Here is a 20109-nt window from a genome sequence, read left to right on the forward strand (position 1 = left end):
TGCGCGCGGGACCCGGGAAGGGGTGGGGGTGCGCCTGCGCACTGGCGGCAGGAAGGAAGAGGGAAGCGCCTGCGCGCAGTAAGACTCCGTGGCCGGACCAAAACTCCCAAGATGCTGTGAAAGCCGAGCCCAAGCAACCGGAAGGCCCGCAGGGGAGACAGGGGTGGGTGCGCAGTGAAAGCTAGCCAATGGTGGTGTGCGGAAGGAGTGACGTATGCGCCTGGTCTTCCAGTAGCGGGCGGCGGAAGGTGTGTTGAGCGCATGCGTCCTGTGGCAGCCTAGAAAAAGGGGCTGCTGGCGGGCCGAGCTGAAGACATGGAGCAGGGCTACGGAGGTTCGTCGGGGTGGCTCAATGTGGGGTGGAGGCAGACGGGTGCTCCCTCAGCAACGCAGCTAGGGCTGCGTAGAGGGCAGCGGACTCGGGCCTACGCCGGAGAGCGGTTACTCCAGCCCGACTCGCGGAGAGGAGGCCGGGGCGCGCGCGCGCGCTGCTCATTGGACCTAGGAGCCGTCGCTCCCGGGGCGCTGCGTGCGGATTGGTCGGCCAGGCTTGAGGAGGCGGGCGGGGTTTGGCGGGCAGAGGCTGCGGCGGGCTTCGGGGGGCGCCTTGGGCTGTCCTGGCCGTTTCTACCCTTCAGCTCCAGCGAAGCTGGGTCGGTGGACCCCGCCGCTCGGAGGCCCGCCTTCCCCTTCCGAAGACCACAAAATGGCGGCGCCCGGGGGCGGAGCCACAGCGAGAGCTCGTGGGGCGCGGGGTCCGCGGTTGGAGCCCGAGGGAGTTGGGGTGCCTGTCTCCGGCCTGTGGGGCTTCGCGGGGGCCTGCGCGCGGTGCACGTGGTCGGTCGCGCGGGTCCCGGAAGCCGTCCGGGCGGCGCGGCGTCAGACCTTTCTCCTCCAGTCCCGCGGTGCAGCGCAGTGGTTTTGAGCACGGTCTCTGCAGGGGTCAGTCTCGGCGGACTCCTGCCCTGTGCAGGACTCGTGCTGGCCTAGGGACAAGACTTCGCGGTCAGGTGTTGGGTGTCTTTTTGTGCGTTGGGGGCGGGGAGGAGGGTGGCCTGGAAGTGGCTGAGAGCTGTGAAAGAGGGAGTGTGTGCCCCTTGGGCCTCGCAGCCTCCGGCAGGACGGATCTTCTCTAGCGGCCGGGTCTCAGTGTCCAGAATCAGAGGTTCCTCGGAGGCATTTACTCCGTGCTGGACGTCAGGTTTGCCGGGAGGGAGCAGTCGAGCTTTGGAATACGTGGGCTAGGACTTGACAAGGTGCAGTCCTTATCCAAGTATGTGAGCTTGGAGAAGCAAGCAGTCTGATCTCGGCCGCAACCGCTAGGGAAGGCACAGATCTTGAAAGGTGGCAGTGTGAGGATCCAGCAGCAGTAATTGCAAGGGAGGTCCTGAGGTGCACGGTGTGTTTGCCTCCAGGGTCCAGGGGTGCCTCACCCTGGCTTCTCCCGTCTTTTCTGCAATCTGATGGGGTCTCGCAATTTTTTGCCTGCTTCTCACCAGATCTCTCAGACAGTAATCCTGCCCCGTGTACACACCCTGAGCATGAAGAGGTTTTGTTTCCCTCACTTCCTGTTTGCCAAAACCCTTCAGACTCAGTTTAGGTGGTGGGGCCTCCCTGAATTCTTCCTAGCTTTGGCACCTAGAGTTATTTCTCAGACTTCCTGAGTCTTGACAGTTGTTCTCTGGCTGTAGTAGGTATCTAGATCTGAGTTCAGGTCCCAGTTCTTCCATTCTCCAGCCACTTGAGCCTCTGGGTACAACAGGGTAATTATTACCCACCTAAAGGGGCATTGTGAGGTTATGTGATTAGCGTATGCAACTTAGACCAGCACCCCGTAGTTGGCCATTTGCTGATAGACTCGCTGCTTGGTCTTTCTACCTCACACGTGTAGAAGGCTGTGTGGCATGGGGAGACTGTAGTCTGGAGAGGGCAAACATCAGCGGCATGTCTTTGGATCAAGGACCCTAACCTTTAGGCGTTAGCTTTCTAATCTCTAAATGGCATTCAGGGACACTAACGTATGCTCAGTGCCTGTCATGTGTCAGCACACGTTGGACACTTAGCTAGTGGCTTGGGTTGCTCTGGGGAGAGAGACAGGGTGTATTCCTGTTCTGTAATGTTGGGGATTGTTGACGGGTGTGGATAACTGCCCTTTCCCAGCTCTGAGGTTCCAGGGACAGAGAAATGACAGACCCATACAGATGCTGTCATGGGAGTCCACAGGGGCAAGGGAAGCCACCACAGAGAGGAGTGCTACCTGGATACCTTAGGCCAGGCTGAAGCCCTGGGACTTGAAGGCCCAGGGGAGCATTGGAGGGTCCAAAGTCACAAAGAAGTGAGGCCTACAGTGGCACTGTTGTCGTCTCCAAATTCTGAACTTTGTTTTTCAGTTATGGAGGACTTAGGGCTGCTTGGTGAGCCAAACCGCCCCCAGGGTATGGACACAACTGTGTCCTCCTACCAGGCCAGCTGGCATTTTGTCCTGTGTTCTCCTAAGTTGTGGATTGAGACTTGGGCCACGGTCCCTCAGCAGGCTGCCAGCAGAGCTGGCCCCAAAGCCTATTCTCCCCAACTCTTTTTCTGCTTTGACCTCAGGCAGGTGGAGTGTGGTAATGCGAATCAACCAGCTGTGGAGAATTTTTAGAGGGACAGTGTGCATTCTGGTGCCTCGTGAGGCTGACATGGAACTCTCCTTAAAGGCGATCACTTTTGGCTCCTCAGAGCACCTCAGAAGCACCTCTTGTCTAGCGTGACAAATAGGATCGTAACTCACAGTTCTTCTCTCCGCAGGCTATGGGGCATGGAGTACTGGACCTGCCAACACCCAAGGTAAGACCTTATGGGGAGGCTCAGATTCCACCCCCGCAGGTCTGATCTGAGGTACCATCATAACAAACCTAGACACCGTGAACTATAATCTGGAGAGGCTGACAGGGGGACTGGCGCTAGCCTGCGGATCCAGCGACCTTTTCTGTAAAGGGCTACACAGTGAAGTTTGTTTTGGCTCTGGGAGCTACACAGTCTCTGTGATGCAGGAGTCACAGAGATGTTTATAGAGAAATAGATGTGGCTGTGTGCTGGTGATATTTACTTAAGAGCGCTGAAATTTGCATACCATGTAATTTTCATGTGTGATAGTCTTTATTTTAGGCATTTGGGTTATTCTAAGTAAATAGCCAGGGGGTTAATGAAAGATTTTTTTGACTAATAGACTTTATTTTTCAACGGTTTTAGATTTATGGGATTAAGCAGGTAGTACAGGATTCCATATGATCTCGCTACTTTTCACCCCAGGAGTTTCCCTTATTATTAATATTTAGCATTAGTGGGAAACATTTATTCTCAGCAACAAGTCAGTGTCAATACACTGTTGTTAGTTATGATCCACATTTATACTCACTGGTTGCATGGTTCTGTGAGTTTTGATAAGTATATGAAGGACACAAAGAATGCATTTCATGTCATGAAATACTCTTTTTTTTTTTTTAAATCTGCAACCATTTAAAAAAGTAAAATCCATTCTTAGCTTGTTGGCTGTACAAAAACAGGCAGCGGACTAGATGTGACGTGGGGCTTGACTTCCGCCCCTGCTCTGGAATCCAGATCACGAGGCTCTTTGTGCTTGAAGGACCCAAATGTCCTTCCTGTGGCAAAGTTTTCTGCTTTTTGCCAGCATTTGTTCCAGGGGATGGGCTGAGGGCCCTCCTTGTTTTCTGAGCCCGGAACTTGCCCTTAGCACCATTGGGGGTGGTGGAATCACTTTTTTTTTTTTTTTTTTTTTAAAGATTTTATTTATTTATTTGTCAGAGAGAGAGCGAGCACAGGCAGACAGAGTGGAAGGCAGAGTCAGAGGGAGAAGCAGGCTCCCTGCAGAGCAAGGAGCCCGATGTGGGACTCGATCCCAGGACACTGGGATCATGACCCGAGCCGAAGGCAGCTGCTCAACCAACTGAGCCACCCAGGCGTCCCGGAATCACTTTTTCACCCATCACCAAGTTTTAAAGGAAGAGGCCCTTCATGTCACTAGGGTACATAATGTCCCCTTCCTCAGTTGAGTCGGGGACATGATTTTCCACTGATACATTGTCTGTGTTGATGGTGCCTGAGCTCCAGCTGCTGGTGAGAACTGGCACTTTTTGAAGGGCTCTGCCAAGGGGATCTGGCCTCTTGGCTGGTGGCCCACGCTGGACACTTCCTGGGAATGCTGCAGCGTCCTTTCCGCTTGTCCTACTCGGGGAGACGGGGCTTGCCTGCAAGAGAAGTCTTGGTTATGCTTAACTGAGTGCTCCACACAGGAAATGAGTTTTACAGCTGGTGGGCCCCAGCCATTCCTGGCCTTATCGGACAGCCAGGGGTGCCTCCCACAGATTGCCGCCTGCGGCCCTGGACCTGTGTGTAGTGGAGTGAGGGGATGGTTAGCGGGGCTATTTCAGGTACCTTCACTCTGTATACAAAGCTCTTGTCTGTTTTTGTTTCCTCTAAGGTGCCTACGGAACTGGTGTGGCCAGCTGGCAAGGTAGGCCCTTTGGGTGTCTGTGAGTGGGCAAGATGTTCCTCTGGTCAGCTACCCAGAAGGGCTGGGACACAGGGACCTCCCATCCCCATCTCCCATTCTAGCTGGGCTCATAGATCTCCTGAAGACTTGGCAGGTCCAGGCATTCTCAAGGAGAACTTGTTGGAGGCCAGGGTTGTGGTTGTGTTCTGGGAGCAGCAGCCCCCACTGCCGCTTGTGCGTTCTCAGCCATCTCTGGCTTTGGATGAGGAGCAAGACTTCAGATCTGGCATGGAAAACCTACCGCTCATTGCTGAGGCTGCATCGTTGCCCTTCTCCTGGTGTCTTTTGGCAGGCGATGTGCACAGTGTGGGGTGATGCCAGTGACACTTGGTTCCCTGACACTCTTCCTTCTGTGTGGGTAGTGGGTGCTTCTCCCCAGATGTGTCTGCCATAGACTGACTTTGTGTCTTGGCTCTTCCTCCCTGTGGCAGGTTATGAAAACTACAATTATTATGGCGCACAGAACACCAATGTCAACACGGGAGCGACCTACAGCTATGGCCCAGCCTCATGGGAGGCCACCAAGGCCAGTGATGGCCTGGGAGCTGGGGGCCCTGCCGTGCACATGGCTTCTTACGGCCCAGAGCCGTGCACCGACAATTCCGACTCCCTCATTGCCAAGATCAACCAGCGTTTGGACATGATGTCCAAGGAAGGAGGCAGGGGCGGGAGCAGCGGCGGTGGGGAGGGCATGCAGGACCGGGAGAGGTGATTATGAACTTGGTCCCTTCCCTGAGGATCCCCCCCAGCCCCAGCTTTGTGCAGATGACAGTGGGGACCCCCTCTTCCGGGGAGGGCTTTCCCCCAGCTCCCTCCTGAGTGTGGAGTAGATGAGTTGGGCAGAGGCATCACAGTGGGACTATTTGTGTCTGGGGTGGTGGGGCTTAGCTAAACTACACCAGTGCTAGACTTCTTATTTCTGCGTCAGGTACCTGTAGGTCTTGTTCTTGTGGCCAAGGGTTTCATGTACCTCATTCAGCAATGTCCAAGGGGGTTTATATGTTGTGCCTTCTCAGCATTGAGGAGACCTCTGTGGTGGTGTGGTGTGCTGTTCTGAATATAGGGAAGCCAGCTGTGAAGGAGACCTGGGCTTGTACCTGGATTATAGTGACGGTTATGCTTCCTTTCCAGCTCCTTCCGCTTCCAGTCGTTCGAGTCCTATGACTCCAGGTCTTGCCTCCCCGAGCACCATCCTTATCGCCCCAGCTATAGCTACGATTATGACTTTGACCTGGGGCCTGACCGAAACGGTGGCTTTAGCAGTCAGTACAGTGACTGCCGAGACCCAGCCCGTGAGCGGGGCTCCCTTGATGGCTTCATGCGGGGCCGGGGCCAGGGCCAGGGCCGCTTCCAGGACCGGAGCAACCCCAGCACCTTCATGCGCAGCGACCCTTTCATGCCGCCGGCAGCCCCCTCAGAGCCTTTGTCTGCTCCTTGGACAGAACTGAACTATGTGGGTGGGCGGGGCCTGGGAGGCCCCTCCCCCAGCCGGCCACCGCCTTCCCTGTTCTCCCAGTCCGTGGCCCCTGACTTCGGTGTAATGGGCATGCAGGGGGCCGGCGGTTATGACAACTCGGTGTCCTACGGATGTGGCCGGTCACAGACCCGGATGAGGGATCGGGTAAGCCCTCAGGAAGTTCTAATCTGCCTTTCAAACAGCTAGGTAGAGGCAAATTTGTGTCCTGTAAGATTCACCCATTTTTAAGTGCATGATCAGGTTTTAGTAAAACGTACAGAATTGTGCAGCCTTCACCAGCATCTAATTTTATATAACATTTCCATCCGCTGGGAAAGATGCAAACCTCTGCCATTAGCAGTCACTCCCCATCCTCGCCTCCAGCCTTGGCAAGCACTAATCTGCTTTCTATCTTTGTAGAGTCATTTCTCCCAAGCTTTCATGTGAATGCAGTCATAACATGTGGCCTTCTGTGTCTGACTTCTGCGTGGCATGAAATTGGGGATGGGGGCATGGCTCAACTATGTCTTCTCCCTTTGTTTTCTGGAAATATCTTTTCTGCCTCTTCTCTGATGTTATAACCTCTCCGTTCTTCGTTTCTCTGGGGTATCTTAATGGTCCCGGTAAGCGGTACATCAGATGTGCTTGTGTCTGTAGCCCAGGCGGAGAGGGTTTGACCGCTGTGGCCCAGACAGCATGGGCAGAAAACGGAAGCAGTTCCAGATCTACGATGAGCCAGATGCCAAACTGGCCCGGGCTGATAGCGAAGGAGATTTTTCTGAAAACGGTAGGCCCCGGGGGGTGTGGGATGAATCTGTTTCCTGCTCAGTACTCTACCTGCCCGCCCGTACATATAGTGGACATGTGTTGAACTCGAGGGTGGTGTGTGTCACCCAGTCTCCCGCGGCCCCCACTGCAGTTAGCACAAGCATGGTCACTCTGGACAGTGAGCCTAGGAGGGTGAAACAAGGAGTGGACCAACTCCCAAGGGGCTGACTTTCTCTCTCCTTTGTGTCTGGTAGATGATGGAGCTGCTGACTTCCGGTCAGGAGATGAAGAATTCAGGGGTGTAAGTCCATCTTCACTGGTCACCCTTTTTTATTTCTCTAGTGTGGGATTTTTTCTTTACTTAGCCTTTTTCTCCCAAAGAGGCAGGAACAGCTTCTGTGGTAGACTTGATTGCTTTGTGAGTGGATTTAATAGTCTGACTTGCAGCTAGATTTCTAAGAGTTTTGCACTCATGACAATCCTTCCTTCTTGAAAAAAACCCCGGCCATTCCTGTATCGTCAGTGATTTGCATAGCCACACGCGGGCCGAGACTTTCAAACTCGTGTCCTGCCACCCCTGTGCTGGTGCTCAGCTGCCTCCTTGTCATCAGCCCTTAAAGCCAGTCACAGGAGATAGGCATTAAAGGCCACCCCTGAGCCATGACCGCACACGAGCACCTAGGTGGTGAGCCTTTGCTACCCCTGCAAACTCTAATCCATGTCTGGGGGTAGCCTGGAGACCTGGATGTGTGAAGGCTTCGACCAAGTGCTTCTGATGGTCAGATTGGGGCTGGGGGGGGGCGTGTCTTACTCCCTAATTGGTTTGCTTAGATCTTGAGTCTGGGAATCTCTGTGTCTCTGCTGGTGACTTTTATTTAATCTTGAGCTGAATGTCTAAGAAATGGGCAATGTTTCGATTTTCAGTTACAGATGCATCATTTTTAATCCACACCTGGTTTGTTACAGCCTTTGGTAAATATGAACAGAAGGCTGGGGAACATGGTAAAGCCCTTTTTCGGTAAAGCTTGCTGGAGTTAGCATCCTGTCAGTCAGGGTTTCATGACAGAGCTGATGGATGGGCTCTTGGCACTCCCACGTGCAGAACTGCGCAGGCACACAATTACCAAGGGCAGTTCTTTAGCCGTAGAAAGAACCAGAAAAGAGCCAGTGACTTTACTAGAAAAGCAGCTGGTCATTGCAGAATCTCAGAAGGCAACCAGGAGCAGTGACAGAACACGCTCAGCCTCTCCCACTGCCCTGGGACTTGTCCTGACACACTGTGACCAGGTAGTGGCAGGGTGCTAGGTCGGTTGTAGAAAGTTACGGAAACTCCACCTCATAGTCCGACTTTGTGTGTTCCCTTTTTCAGGAGGATGAATTCTTCGACCCCGGGAGGCAGAGAGGTAGGCATTGCTTGGTGTCCCTCTGAGCTTTCCTTTGTCTGCTCAGCTCAGGCCGGGCTGGCCTTCTGAGCAAGCCTGGGGCCTGGATGCAGGGACTGGTGGCTCAGGGCAGAAGAGAGGCCATGGCCACTGGGTGGGCCTTGGCCATGGCGCTCACCGTGAGGCCCTACTCCAGTGCTTAGAAGAGCACTTGTTGGAAACAAATCTGTTTGCCTCACTTCATGGGAGGCTGTGGCGGGGGGCTGGGGGAACACCTCATTCCTGAGTGTCTACAACAGCTTGCGGCGGTAGGGAAGGGAGAGTCTCAGAAATGAAAGAAAGGCGCTCTCCAGCCCATCTTCTGTGTTACTTATTGGCCAGTGCACATCCCTCTACTGTCTTTTCCTGGGCTTCTTTCTTTCCTCATAGTTCCTCGGCTGCCAGCCCAGGCTTGTGCCCTCAGCTTCTGTGGTGGGGATGCCAGCAGCAGCAGTCATCCTGCTGTGCAGGACAGAGTTTAGACACCTGCCCCGGTTGGGAGCTGGGGGAGGAGGGAGGGGAGACCTGTCAGGTACACCCAAGCCCAGGATCCTCCAGAGATTGTCCTTGCTCAGCAGGGCTCACCAGTGCCCTTGCGGGGCACCTGCAAGTCCAAAATAAGTGGCAAGAGCAGAGCAAAGTTAAACCTTTTTGACGGGCCATGGAGAAGCAGCCTGAGACTATGTGGCCTTGAGCTTACCCAGAAACCACTTGTTTCTTTTCCTGTTCCCAAGGGTCTGTCCGTAGCTGCTTTTCCCCAAGAATGACAGGCTGCCTCCTTTGTGGCTCTGCTCCCGTCAGTCTGCAGGCCCCTGGCTTAGATCCTCCTCCTGTGTGTTCAGGCCGAGCCACCCTGCTGAGGTCCTCCCGCCTCAGTCCTGAAGCAGTTATGCCTGTAGCTTGGGACCACACAGCATTTAGCAGCTCGTGCAGCAGGGCAGATGCTAAAGCAAAGGTGACATGTTTATTGCGCGCAGGTCCTGCTGCCTACCCGGGATGACTTTGCTATTAAACAGCAGTAATAGTTTCAGGCAGTGACCTCTTGCCAAAAACCCCACACGCCCTTTTGAGAGGCTTCTGAGCAGCGCACGCCGGTCGCCATCTTCGTGGGACAGTCTCGTGACTGGCATCAGGGGTAGGGGTTACAGTTCAGATGCTTATCCAACCTTTCGTTAGTGTCTGGCCCTGGCCCTGAGCCACAGTGGCCTGGCCTGGCCTGGCCTGGCCTGACGCTGGGACGCTGGGCTGCACAGCTCTCGGAGGAGCTCCTGCGCTGGCCCCAGGGGACGACGGAGGACCAGTTGGTCTCTTCCCACTTTTGTTTCTAGGACTGCTTCCCTCGTAGCCCTGGGAAGGCCCTAGATGGACTGTTTTTGTGAGTGGAAGATAGAGTTTGGGCCAGCAAGGACTGTCAGACCTGCTGAGGCCCTAGTTCAGAAGAGCCTGACGGGACAGTCGTCATGGTCCACCCAGAGGTGGGACGGAGGGCGGTAGAGTGGCTTGCTTTATTTTCTGAGGCCTTCCAGCTGCTGCCTCTTTATCTGGGAAGAACTGCTTCTCTCTCTCCTTAAGTGACTTTGGGAGAAGACCCAATGGTAGGGCACTGGATCGGAAAAGCAGGATAGGAAAGGACAAGAGAGCAGGTGGGCCACGGTGTGAGTGGGATGGGCGGACTGGGTCTCTGGCCCATCCCAGCCTTATCAGGCCATGGGGGGGAAGTAAGATGACTCCCTGGGAACTCCCAAGGGTTCTCATCAAAGGCACATCCCTGTTGGGAGCCTTTGACAGACTATTGGTGCCTCAGGGTGTCCTGACCCTGCCCTGTGTGGAGGCAGCGGCGGGTACGGGGGCGTAGTGGCCATACTGTGGCCCCCCACCCCCATCAAGGCCCTGGTGCTCAGCTCCTCTGTGGGCTCCTCAGGGCATCTCGAAGGAAGTTATCTGTTGCAGGAGAGAAGGACGATGAGGATGATGAAGTAAAGAAGAGAAGAGAAAAGCAAAGGAGGAGAGACCGGATGCGAGACCGAGCGGCGGACAGGTGAGGAGGCAGGCAACGTGGGAGGTTGGCCGGAAGCTGAGCGCTGGCAGGGTTCTCCGGAGCCCATCTGTCTTCACTCCACAATGCAGGAGCAGCTCGGTTTGATCTGCCTCTGGAGCCTGTCAGGAAATCCGAGTCAGGTGGAGAGGAGACAAAACTGGGGAAACAGATGGCATTCTGTTCTTGCCAGTGGGTCTCTGTGGCCCGCATGTATCCAGCAGGGGGCTCTCTTGCTCTCTGCTCCCCTCCCGCGAGTTTCCTTGCCCCTGGTTTGTGTGTGTCACTCCGGAGAGGTGAACTTCATTCAGCAGAACTGCTGAGAAGGTGCTTTGGGTGTCTTATCCAAATCCAGACCACCTCCACAGTTCAACATGGCAGTTACGTATGCAAGGATAGTATCTTACAGATTTTGTCTATAAACAGAAAAAGAATTACAAAAGTGCGAAGGGTGTTGGGGTGACCACACCATGTGCCTCTCTGTCTCTCCAGTGATCAGGTGACTACTGACTAGAGATGTAAACTACTGGTGGCCACGGGAGCCCTTGGTTGCTCAGGCCTTGACCACGTGTGGTTTTTCTACACACAGGCTCTCCTTCTGTCGTAAGGGGGGATCCTTGCCCTTAATGCTCAAATGGGGTGGTGCTTTTTCTGTGCAAATAAATGCAAAAGAAACTTTAGCAAAAGAGCCAACAGTTGGGGTGCCTGGGTGGCTCAGCCGGTTAACCTTCTGTCTTCAGCTCAGGTCATGATCTCAGGGTCCTGGGATTGAGCCCCACATCTGGGCGCTCTGCTCAGCAGGGGACTCCCCCCTCCCCTCTCTGCTGCCTCTCTGCCTACTTGTGATGTCTCTCTCTCTGTCAAGTAAATACATTTTTTTTTTTTTTAAGTTTTTAAAAAAGAGCCAACAGTAGAGCAAGAAAGCTGGGAACTAGAAGGTAGGATCTTCTGAGTGTTAAACAGAAATTCATCAAAATTTTTGTTTTCAGATAGATGAATACATGATGACTAGGTCATATTATTTTCATGCCTTAAGAGAACTGAGATGACTTTTTCAGAAGGAATCTTTAGACTCCACCCTAGGGACAGAAGGTCCTCAAAGAGACTTGGAGAAATTGTTACAGGGGTGGTAAAGCTGAAGCAGGAACCCCACACTTCTTTGATAGCTTCCTGATACCCGTTCGTACTCATAGGGCCCTAGAGCTTTTTCCTTCATTCCTCTTACTGAGGGGCGTGCCTGAGTGGCTCAGTCACTTGAGCATCTCCCTTGCCTTCAGCTCAAGTTGTGATCCCAGAGTCCTGGGATCAAGCCCCAAATCGGTCTCCCCTCCTCTGTCTCTCCCCCAGCTTGTGTTGTCTCTGTTGCTCACTTTCTGTCTCTCAAATAAACAAATAAAACCTTTAGGGAAAGAAAAAAAAAAATCACTCCTCTGTCGAGAGTATATATGCAAAACCAGGTGTCTTGTGCCTTGTTCGGAGGTCAGAAGCCAGGCATTGGGAGCTGGCAGAAGTCTGAGTTGGTAGATGTGGAATCCTGAGTGCCACAGGGCTTATGCTATTAACCCAGATACACCAAAGCCGCCTGAGCATAGCAGAGGGAAGCAGCGCCTCTACTGTGAGGACATAGGGCTTTGTTGGCTGTTCTCTTTATAATATGACTATATTTGTGAGGTTTAAAGTATACAACAAAGATTATGGTTTTTAGCTGTAGATTTTGATAATGATAGGTCTTAATGTTAAGTCCCAGGGGAAAATTGTTCTTGGTTTTGTGAGTTTTAAATCGTGGAAGGTCTTCAGGAATTTCTCCCTCACACTAAAATGAGGTTCCCATGCACTATCCTGGTGGCGCAGGAAGAAGTTAGAGTTAGGTACTACACCCGCATCCGCTCCTCCCCAAGCAGTGGTCTGGGGCCTTCAGGGAGTCCAGAGTTTGGAAAGTCTCCACCTTAGTGTCTTCTCTTATGGGCCCTTGGGCCAAAAAGACGGGTGTGGTGCATGAATCATTTTCCTAAAACGCTTGCAGGATTGCACCCCCATTCTCAGGATAGGGAGACCTGGGGCGTCTGCTACTCTGGCGCCCCACACAACGTCAAAAGTCTTGGCAAATTGCTTCCCCGTTTCCATTTCCATTCTGACCAAAGATGAGCTGATGATTGTTTGGTCATCATTCTTTTCATCTTTTCTCCAGGATTCAGTTTGCCTGCTCTGTGTGCAAGTTTCGTAGCTTTGAAGATGAAGAAATCCAGAAGCATCTGCAAAGCAAATTTCACAAAGAGACACTGAGGTTTATCAGTACCAAACTCCCTGACAAGACGGTGGAGTTCCTCCAGGTAAAGCACACTTGACCTCAATCGCGGTTTCCTGATGGTCCTCCAGAAATTGATCCCTCACAGAGAAGGGAGAGGGAAGGGAAATAAGAGGCCTGGACATTTCAGAATAGCAGCAGACAAGTTCCAAGTCTGAGGGACAGCTAAGCACTCCAGCCATTGTAGTTCCCATCTGTGGGGTAGCTGAGACAGAGCTGTCCTCTGCCGGGGGCTTGGTAGCCACCTTGGTGGACTGCCTCTGGTGTAGCTGGGAGAGGCACACACACCATGCTGCCCTCGTTTCATTCGGTGACATCTCCTCTAGGAGTACATCGTAAACAGGAACAAGAAGATTGAGAAGCGGCGTCAGGAGTTAATGGACAAAGAAAGCACAAAACCCAAACCAGATCCTTTCAAAGGTGAGTTGTGATGCTGGGGCGCACCATTCCACGTGCTGCTTAGACATGAGGCATAGCAGAGCTGGCCTAGCGCAGGGCTGCTGAGAGTGTGACGGGAGGACCCTCGGGTGGGACACTCGGCGATGGAAAGAGCCTTGTGAGCATGGCCTGATGAATGTCACACGGCTGCTGGCAGCTTATTGGACTGATAGGAAGCCCTCTGGTGTTTTTTCCTTCTTCTTGTGGGGAAAAAAAAAAAAATGACGAGAAGGATGAAAAATGTTGAAGATCCCCAGGTATAGAAGGGCTTCTGTCCACACACCCATGCTGGAGGACGGTGATGGCCCCACAGATGCTATCCTAACCTGGTCCTTTGGGACTGCTGGGAGTATATGGGGGCCCTTCTGGGGGCAGGAGAAGAGCATCACTTGCCAGCTGTCCCAGATGGTACCAGACTTGGGTTCTATCAACAGGGATTGGCCAGGAGCACTTTTTCAAGAAGATAGAGGCCGCTCACTGCCTGGCTTGTGACATGCTGATCCCTGCGCAGCATCAGCTCCTCCAGCGGCACCTGCACTCGGTGGACCACAATCACAACCGCAGGGTGAGTCCCCTCCCCGGGCCGGGCCAGGTTGGGACTTGCAGGCCGCCAGCGGTGGGGCGCAGAGCCTTCTGTGTCTTGAAGGGAATGCTGGCATCTTCAGGCGGTCTTGATGGAGTCCGCTGAGTCTGTGATTTCTTCAGTGCTCCTAAGAGGCATTCCAGTTTCTACTAAATTGTGAAAAAAACGTGTTGGTTAGGGTTGACTTAGAGTAGCTGAAATTCTCCTGGTTAAGAATGTTCCTTTTAAACCACACAAGTGCGTTTCCCAGTTGCTGACAAACTGGGTTTCCTGGGAGCAGAGGCCGAGGGCTGTCCACAGCACAGTGGCCTAGGGGACCCATAGTTAAGAACTGACTTGGTCCTACTTAGCTGATGGGGCCCAAGACTAAATGTGTAGCTTGGTATTACCAGGGGTTTTGTGTGTGTGTGTGTGTGGTTTTATTTTTGTTTTTTTAAAGATTTTATTTATTTATTTGACAGACAGAGATCACAAGTAGGCAGAGAGGCAGAAAGAGAGAGAGGAGAAAGCAGGCTTCCTGCTGAGCAGAGAGCCCGATGTGGGGCTCGATCCCAGGACCCTGGGATCATGACCTGAGCTGAAGGCAGTCACTTAACCAACTTAGCCACCCAGGAGCCCGGTTTTAGTTGTTTTGTTGTTGTTGTTGTTTTCATAAAGAGTCAAATCACAGACTTTGGCTTTGCAGGCCCCAGGGTCTCTACCACCTCACAGCTGCTGCTAGTAGGCAGAAGCAGCAGAATCCAGATGTAAAGCATGGGCGTGGCCACATTTGGCCCATAGCCTCTGGCTTGCTGAGCCCTGGTTTAAGGCCTGTCCTTACTCCTGCCTTAGAATCTGCTAGTTTATGAAAGATCATCCAGAGAGCATCGTACCAACAAGGGGTTATCATTTGAATGTGTCGAGCTCTAAAACAGCCAAATAGTTGCAGCATTCCTACTTCCGTGGCTGAATTTGTCACTGAAACTTTTCTGCATTGCCTCATGTTCTCAGTTCCACTATCCCTCCAGGGCCACCTTTCTCTCATTACTGGAGTCTGGCATCAGAGGACTTGCCATAGTGAAGAGAGATGATAGGGACGCCTGGGTGGCTCAGTTGGTTAAGCAGCTGCCTTCAGCTCTGGTCATGATCCCGGCTTCCTGGGATCGAGTCCCACGTCGGGCTCCTTGCTGGGCGGGGAGCCTGCTTCTCCCTTTGCCTCTGTCTGCCATTCTGTCCGCCTGTGCTTGCTCTCTCTCCCTCTCTCTCTCTGACAAATAAATAAATAAAATCTTTTTAAAAAATAAAAAATAAATTTAAAAATTTAAAAAAAAAAAGAGAGAGAGAGAGATGGTAGTCCTCGTCCTGTCTCGGGCTGACCCCAGGGCAACTCAGGGGAGCCTGGCTAGTGTTTCTTGTCCCCCTCTGTGTACACCATGTGTAAAAGTTCTCCTTTGGTTCCATTTGCAGTTGGCTGCTGAACAGTTCAAGAAGACCAGTCTCCATGTGGCTAAGAGTGTTTTGAACAACAGACACATAGTGAAGATGCTGGAAAAATATCTCAAGGTTCGTGCTTAGGAGTGCAGTGGACAAGAGAAGCTTCTGGAGTGCAGGATGACTCTGCAAGTGTGGAGCTGCATCCAGAGCGCAGTATTTAGCATTTCTGAGTCTTGGGAGGAACGGCCAGGTGCAGGAATGTTTCGGGCCGGGTTTCCTGCACCTCCATGCTTGCCCAGGGTCTGGGATATGATCTGCTTGATTGGTCTGTGTGGCGGTGCGGGCTCACCATAAGAAACCTCAAATATCTGCGAAATACTGAGCAAGTGATGCTAAGGTACTCAGGGAAATCCAGGTTAGGTGATGCTTGTCCAGGAAAGAAGCCAGAAAGAGGTTTTGCAGCAGAGGCAGCTATCCGTGAGCCAAGAGCTCGAGGGGAGGAAGGGCCAGTGCTGCCACAATACTGAGCCTTAGTGACAGGAGCAGAATAGTAGAATTCCAGACAGGGTGCCCTGGAGCGAAGCCCAGCTGGGACAGCCCCTGCTTCCTCCTTGGGAAGCCCATTTGCTAAACACTTCACCCCGGACTTCAGTGTGGGGGGTGCAGAGTAAAGCACCAGCACAGCCCAACTACGAGGACCTGTTTGCTAGCCTTTCGGTCCTTAGATTCTTCTTTTCGTGCCAGCCGTTAAAGGCATAGAATCTAAATAACAATTTAAGAACTGTGGCTGGTCAGTGCTTTTGTTTGTACTTTATTTCAAAGATTTTTTTTCTTTTTTTGAGATTTTATTTATTTATTTGACAGAGAGAGACGGCAAGAGAGGGGTCACAAGCAGGCGGGGGAGTGGGAGAGGGAGAAGCAGGCTCCCCCCTGAGCAGGGAGCCCAGTGCGGGACTTGATCCCAGGACCCTGGAATCATGACCCAAGCCAAAGGCAGATGTTTAACCAACCAAGCCGCCCAGGCACCCCGATTTTTTTTTCTTAAGTAACCTCTGCACCCAGTGTGGGCCTTGAACTCCTGACCCTGAGGTCAAGAGTCATGTGCTCCCCTGACTGAGCCAGCCAGGTGCCCCCTAAATACTGTATTTTTAAAATCCACTTCTTTTTTTTTTTTTTTTTTTTTAAGATTTTATTTATTTATTTGACAGAGAGAAATCACAAGTACACTGAGAGGCAGGCAGAGAGAGAGAGAGAAGTAAGCAGGCTCCCTGCCGAGCAGAGAGCCCGATGTGGGACTCGATCCCAGGACCCTGAGATCATGACCTGAGCCGAAGGCAGCGGCTTAACCCACTGAGCCACCCAGGCGCCCTAAAATCCACTTCTTGATCTGCTGATGATGTTTACATTTCCTAAACTAGAGACAGTTTTAGCTGAATTTTGGCTTTTGAGAGTCAGATTTGGATTCCATCCTGGCCTTGGGCAGCTTGCTGAGTCTCCTTACCTACAAAATGGGGCACCTGTATAACCAGGGCTGTGTACTTAAATGACATGAAAATTTAAAATAGTCTTTTTTGTTTCAATTGGGTTAAGAAATCCTAAGTCTTTTTGAACCTTTCTTCACTACTATATGCTTGAATAAAAAGTGTAAAACGGGGGCAGTTGTATTAGATATTTGTAAATAGGGGCACCTGGGTGGCTCACTAGTCAGTTAAATGGCTGCTTTTAGCTCAGGTCATGATCCCAGGGTTCTGGGATCGAGCCATGTGTCAGGCTCCCTGCTCAGCGGGGAGTCTGCTGCTTTTTCTGCCCCTCTCACATGCATGTGCTCTCTTTTTTATTTTATTTTATTTTATTTTATTTTATTCATTTATTTGTCAGAGAGAGACACAGCAAGAGAGGGAAAGAAAAGCAGGAAGAGTATCAGCTGAGGGAGAAGCAGGTTCTCCACTGAGCAGGGAGCCTGACTCGGGGCTTGATCCCAGGACCCTGGGATCATGATCTGAGCCGAAGGCAGATACATAACCAACTGAACACCCAGGTGTCCCTCTCTCTTTCTTAAACAATTCAAAGTCTTTAAAATAAATTAATAAGTACTTGTAAATCATTCTAAAATATATTAAAAGCTTTTGAATGAGGGAGAAGTACATCTTTCAAAAACCCATTGTGAATATTAAAATTACTAGTATGCATAACAAGAATAGCCCCTGATTCTGCCTTCCCCATTCTGCTTTAGTCCTAGCTAACCAAATAAGAAAATAAAAGTTCGGGCGTCTGGGTGGCTCAGGTGGCTCAGTTGGTTAAGCAACTGCCTTTGGCTCAGGTCACGGTCCTGGAGTCCCGGGATCGAGTCCCGTATCGGGCTCCCAGCTCTGTGGGGAATCTGCTTCTCCCTCTGACCTTCTCGCCTCTCATGCTCTCTCTCACTCTCTCTCTCTCAAATAAATAAATAAAATCTTTAAAATAAAAAATAGGGGCGCCTGGGTGGCTCAGTGGGTTAAGCCGCTGCCTTCGGCTCAGGTCATGATCTCAGAGTCCTGGGATCGAGTCCCGCATCGGGCTCTCTGCTCAGCAGAGAGCCTGCTTTCCTCTCTCTCTCTGCCTGCCTCTCCATCTACTTGTGATTTCTCTCTGTCAAATAAATAAATAAAATCTTTTAAAAAATAAAATAAAATAAAAAATAAAAGTTAAAAGACAAAAGGTGCAAAACGGTTGCAGCAAGGCTTTTCTGAGAAGCCTTTTCTGAATCTGGTTGGTGCTAAGCACCTGTTGGGCGCACTCCCTGGCTGTAGTGGGAAGTGTTTCTCTTGTTGGCTGTTCAGCATAAAAACACGGCACCCTGGGCTCCCTTCAGTCTCCCTCTGCTCTTCCTGGCCAGGGTGAAGACCCTTTCACCAGCGAAGCTGTCGATGCAGAAATCGAAGGAGATGACAATTTAGGAGGTGAGGAGAAGGAGGAGACACCCGAGGAGGTGGCCGCAGAGGTGTTGGCTGAGGTCATTACGGCAGCAGTGAGAGCGGTAGATGGGGAAGGAGCGCCAGCTCCAGGAGGCAGTGACACGCTGGCCCAAGGGGAAGGCCCCACGGACGCAGCCCAAGCCGCTTGCGGTCCCCACTCCGAACAGCTGGTGGGAGTGGAGGCACCGTGTGACGTGGCCTCTGAGAAGGGCAGTGCCGAAGCGGAGGCAGGAGGTGAAGCCGCCGAGGCCGGAGGGGACATGCAGGTGGCCGCAGCAGAGGTGGAAGACCCCGTGAGGGTCGTAACTCCGGCCCCGGCTGTCGCAGAAGCTGAAGCAGAACAGACTGATGCGGACCCCAAAGACGTCCCTCCCTCAGAGTGACCCTCCTCCCTGTCACCAGGGACGTGTTTCATCACGCGTTGCTCTTTTCTCCTTTTGTTTGTAAGCAGAACTAGGGTGTGTGTTTCTGGAACATGCTGGAAAATTTGGTGAAGAGACCCAGCCATTTGCTTCAAAAAAGTGTACCTCACGGGCTTGTGTTCTAGAGTTGTATGGCTTTCTGCCTTGGTTCGAAGGCTGCAGAAGTTGTACATTCCCCGTGGCTGTGAAGTCTCTCTACACTGCAGTTGGAATAATAAAAGATGGGTAACTAGATTTTGATGACATTTTGCTTGTTAAATACAGCAGCTGGCTGAATGCCCTTTTTATTTTTTTTCTGAGAGCAGCTTAATACTGGGATGTATCTTGCTTTATACAGGATTTTTTTTTTTTTTTTTTAAGTTTTAAGACTTGGCTTTGGCTTCAGTTTTTGACCTGCTTCGGTAGCACACTGCGTGTGGTGTGTGAGATCCTCACAAGATGTAGCGGGATCTTGTGAACGCGATGTTGGTTCTGGCACATCCATGAGCTGTGCTCAAAGGCCTCATGAATTTGGTGGACCTGCACACTCGGACTCCCGCCCACCAGCCCCTCCAGAATGAGGACGTTTTGCCTAAAGTGTTACTCCCCCAATCTCTATAGTCTCTGGTGAATCACTCTGTAGTTTGGAGGGGTTTTGTGTTGGCCTTTTTATTTTTTTTCCTCTTTTTTTTTTTTTTTTTTTAACCTCATTTGTGTTTCTCTGTTATTTCAGCGTTTTTGTTCCTGTTTTTCCTTTCAATTGAGTTACTAATCCCTAAGTATATTTAAAAGCAAAAAAAACTTAGTATCACTCCCATGAATAGAAAATATATAAATTGCCATAGATAGATGCTATCTGTAAGAAATGAATATAGTGAAATAAACACATTTCAGATAAATACTATTCCTTTAGAGGTTTCTGAATCTGTGGGAAAGGAAAGCTGGCACGTGTTAAAGGGTTGCAAGCAACAGTCACACTTTCATATAATCAAAAGAAGTGGAAGATACTTCCCTCTGGAAATGCTGCTTCTGGGTCTGTTTTCCCAGCAAACCCTTAACGGTCTTCCTGGGGGAAGCATTGGCCAGAGGGAACTGGCGAGATGGTAGGAGGCTCCATGAGCATCTACTGCGTACCAGGTGCTCATTCATGATAAAAGGAAGAGAAAGGCCCTGCTCTCAAGGACCTTTACTGGAAATGTGAAATGAATATTTATGAAAAGTCAGTATAAGAATTAGAAACAAATAAATTGCTCAGTAAGTAAGAAAATGGTGTCTTTGAATTGTCTGTGCCCGGCGCCACTATTGTTAACGTCACTACTGTTACATTGGTGTGCCTTACCCACAGGTTGCGGGTGCCCTTTGAAGTTTCTTCTCTTGAGGCAAAAAGGTTGGTGGCATTGAACGTCAGTAGTCTCAGAAAGGGTAACAGAACTCTGAAACTGCTCTTTTGTCTCTCGTAAATAATCCAAGGCCTAGCCTTAAACCAATCTAAATTTCAGCATATTTCTTCCTCTCGCCAGTGTGAAAGGACACAAATCATTTTACTTCTAAACTTGGCTTAAACCAGGCCCTCATTCCCCAAGATGGGAGTAAGTACTTGGATACCACTAAGGGATGCCCTTCTGTCTCCTGAGGGGACAGGAATAACCTGCAGGCCCCTTACTTTAGTTGTTTCCCACTGGTTGATGAGAAACCTGAGGGGAAGTGTAAGTAACTTTTAGGGTTGTCATCTGAAGATACGCAGGTAACCCAAATTAATGCACAGATAATGTGAGACACC

General features: G+C 51.3%; 1 protein-coding gene across 1 annotated transcript; it reads left to right on the plus strand.

Moving 5' to 3' along the window:
* The first annotated feature begins 196 nt into the window (after window positions 1-196).
* Window positions 197-19596, plus strand: AKAP8 (A-kinase anchoring protein 8). Its single transcript, XM_004761133.3, has 14 exons — window positions 197-334; window positions 2791-2829; window positions 4484-4516; window positions 4987-5263; window positions 5687-6176; window positions 6669-6798; window positions 7034-7080; window positions 8149-8182; window positions 10151-10238; window positions 12424-12565; window positions 12867-12960; window positions 13413-13543; window positions 15008-15103; window positions 17850-19596. The coding sequence occupies exons 1-14, from the start codon at window positions 316-318 to the stop codon at window positions 18309-18311; spliced, it is 2082 nt and encodes a 693-aa protein (XP_004761190.1). The 5' UTR covers window positions 197-315; the 3' UTR covers window positions 18312-19596.
* The last annotated feature ends 513 nt before the right edge of the window (window positions 19597-20109 follow it).

Source organism: Mustela putorius, unplaced genomic scaffold, assembly GCF_011764305.1.
Source record: "Mustela putorius furo isolate JIRA1106 unplaced genomic scaffold, ASM1176430v1.1 tig00000095_pilon_pilon_pilon, whole genome shotgun sequence".
Lineage (NCBI taxonomy): Eukaryota > Metazoa > Chordata > Mammalia > Carnivora > Mustelidae > Mustela > Mustela putorius.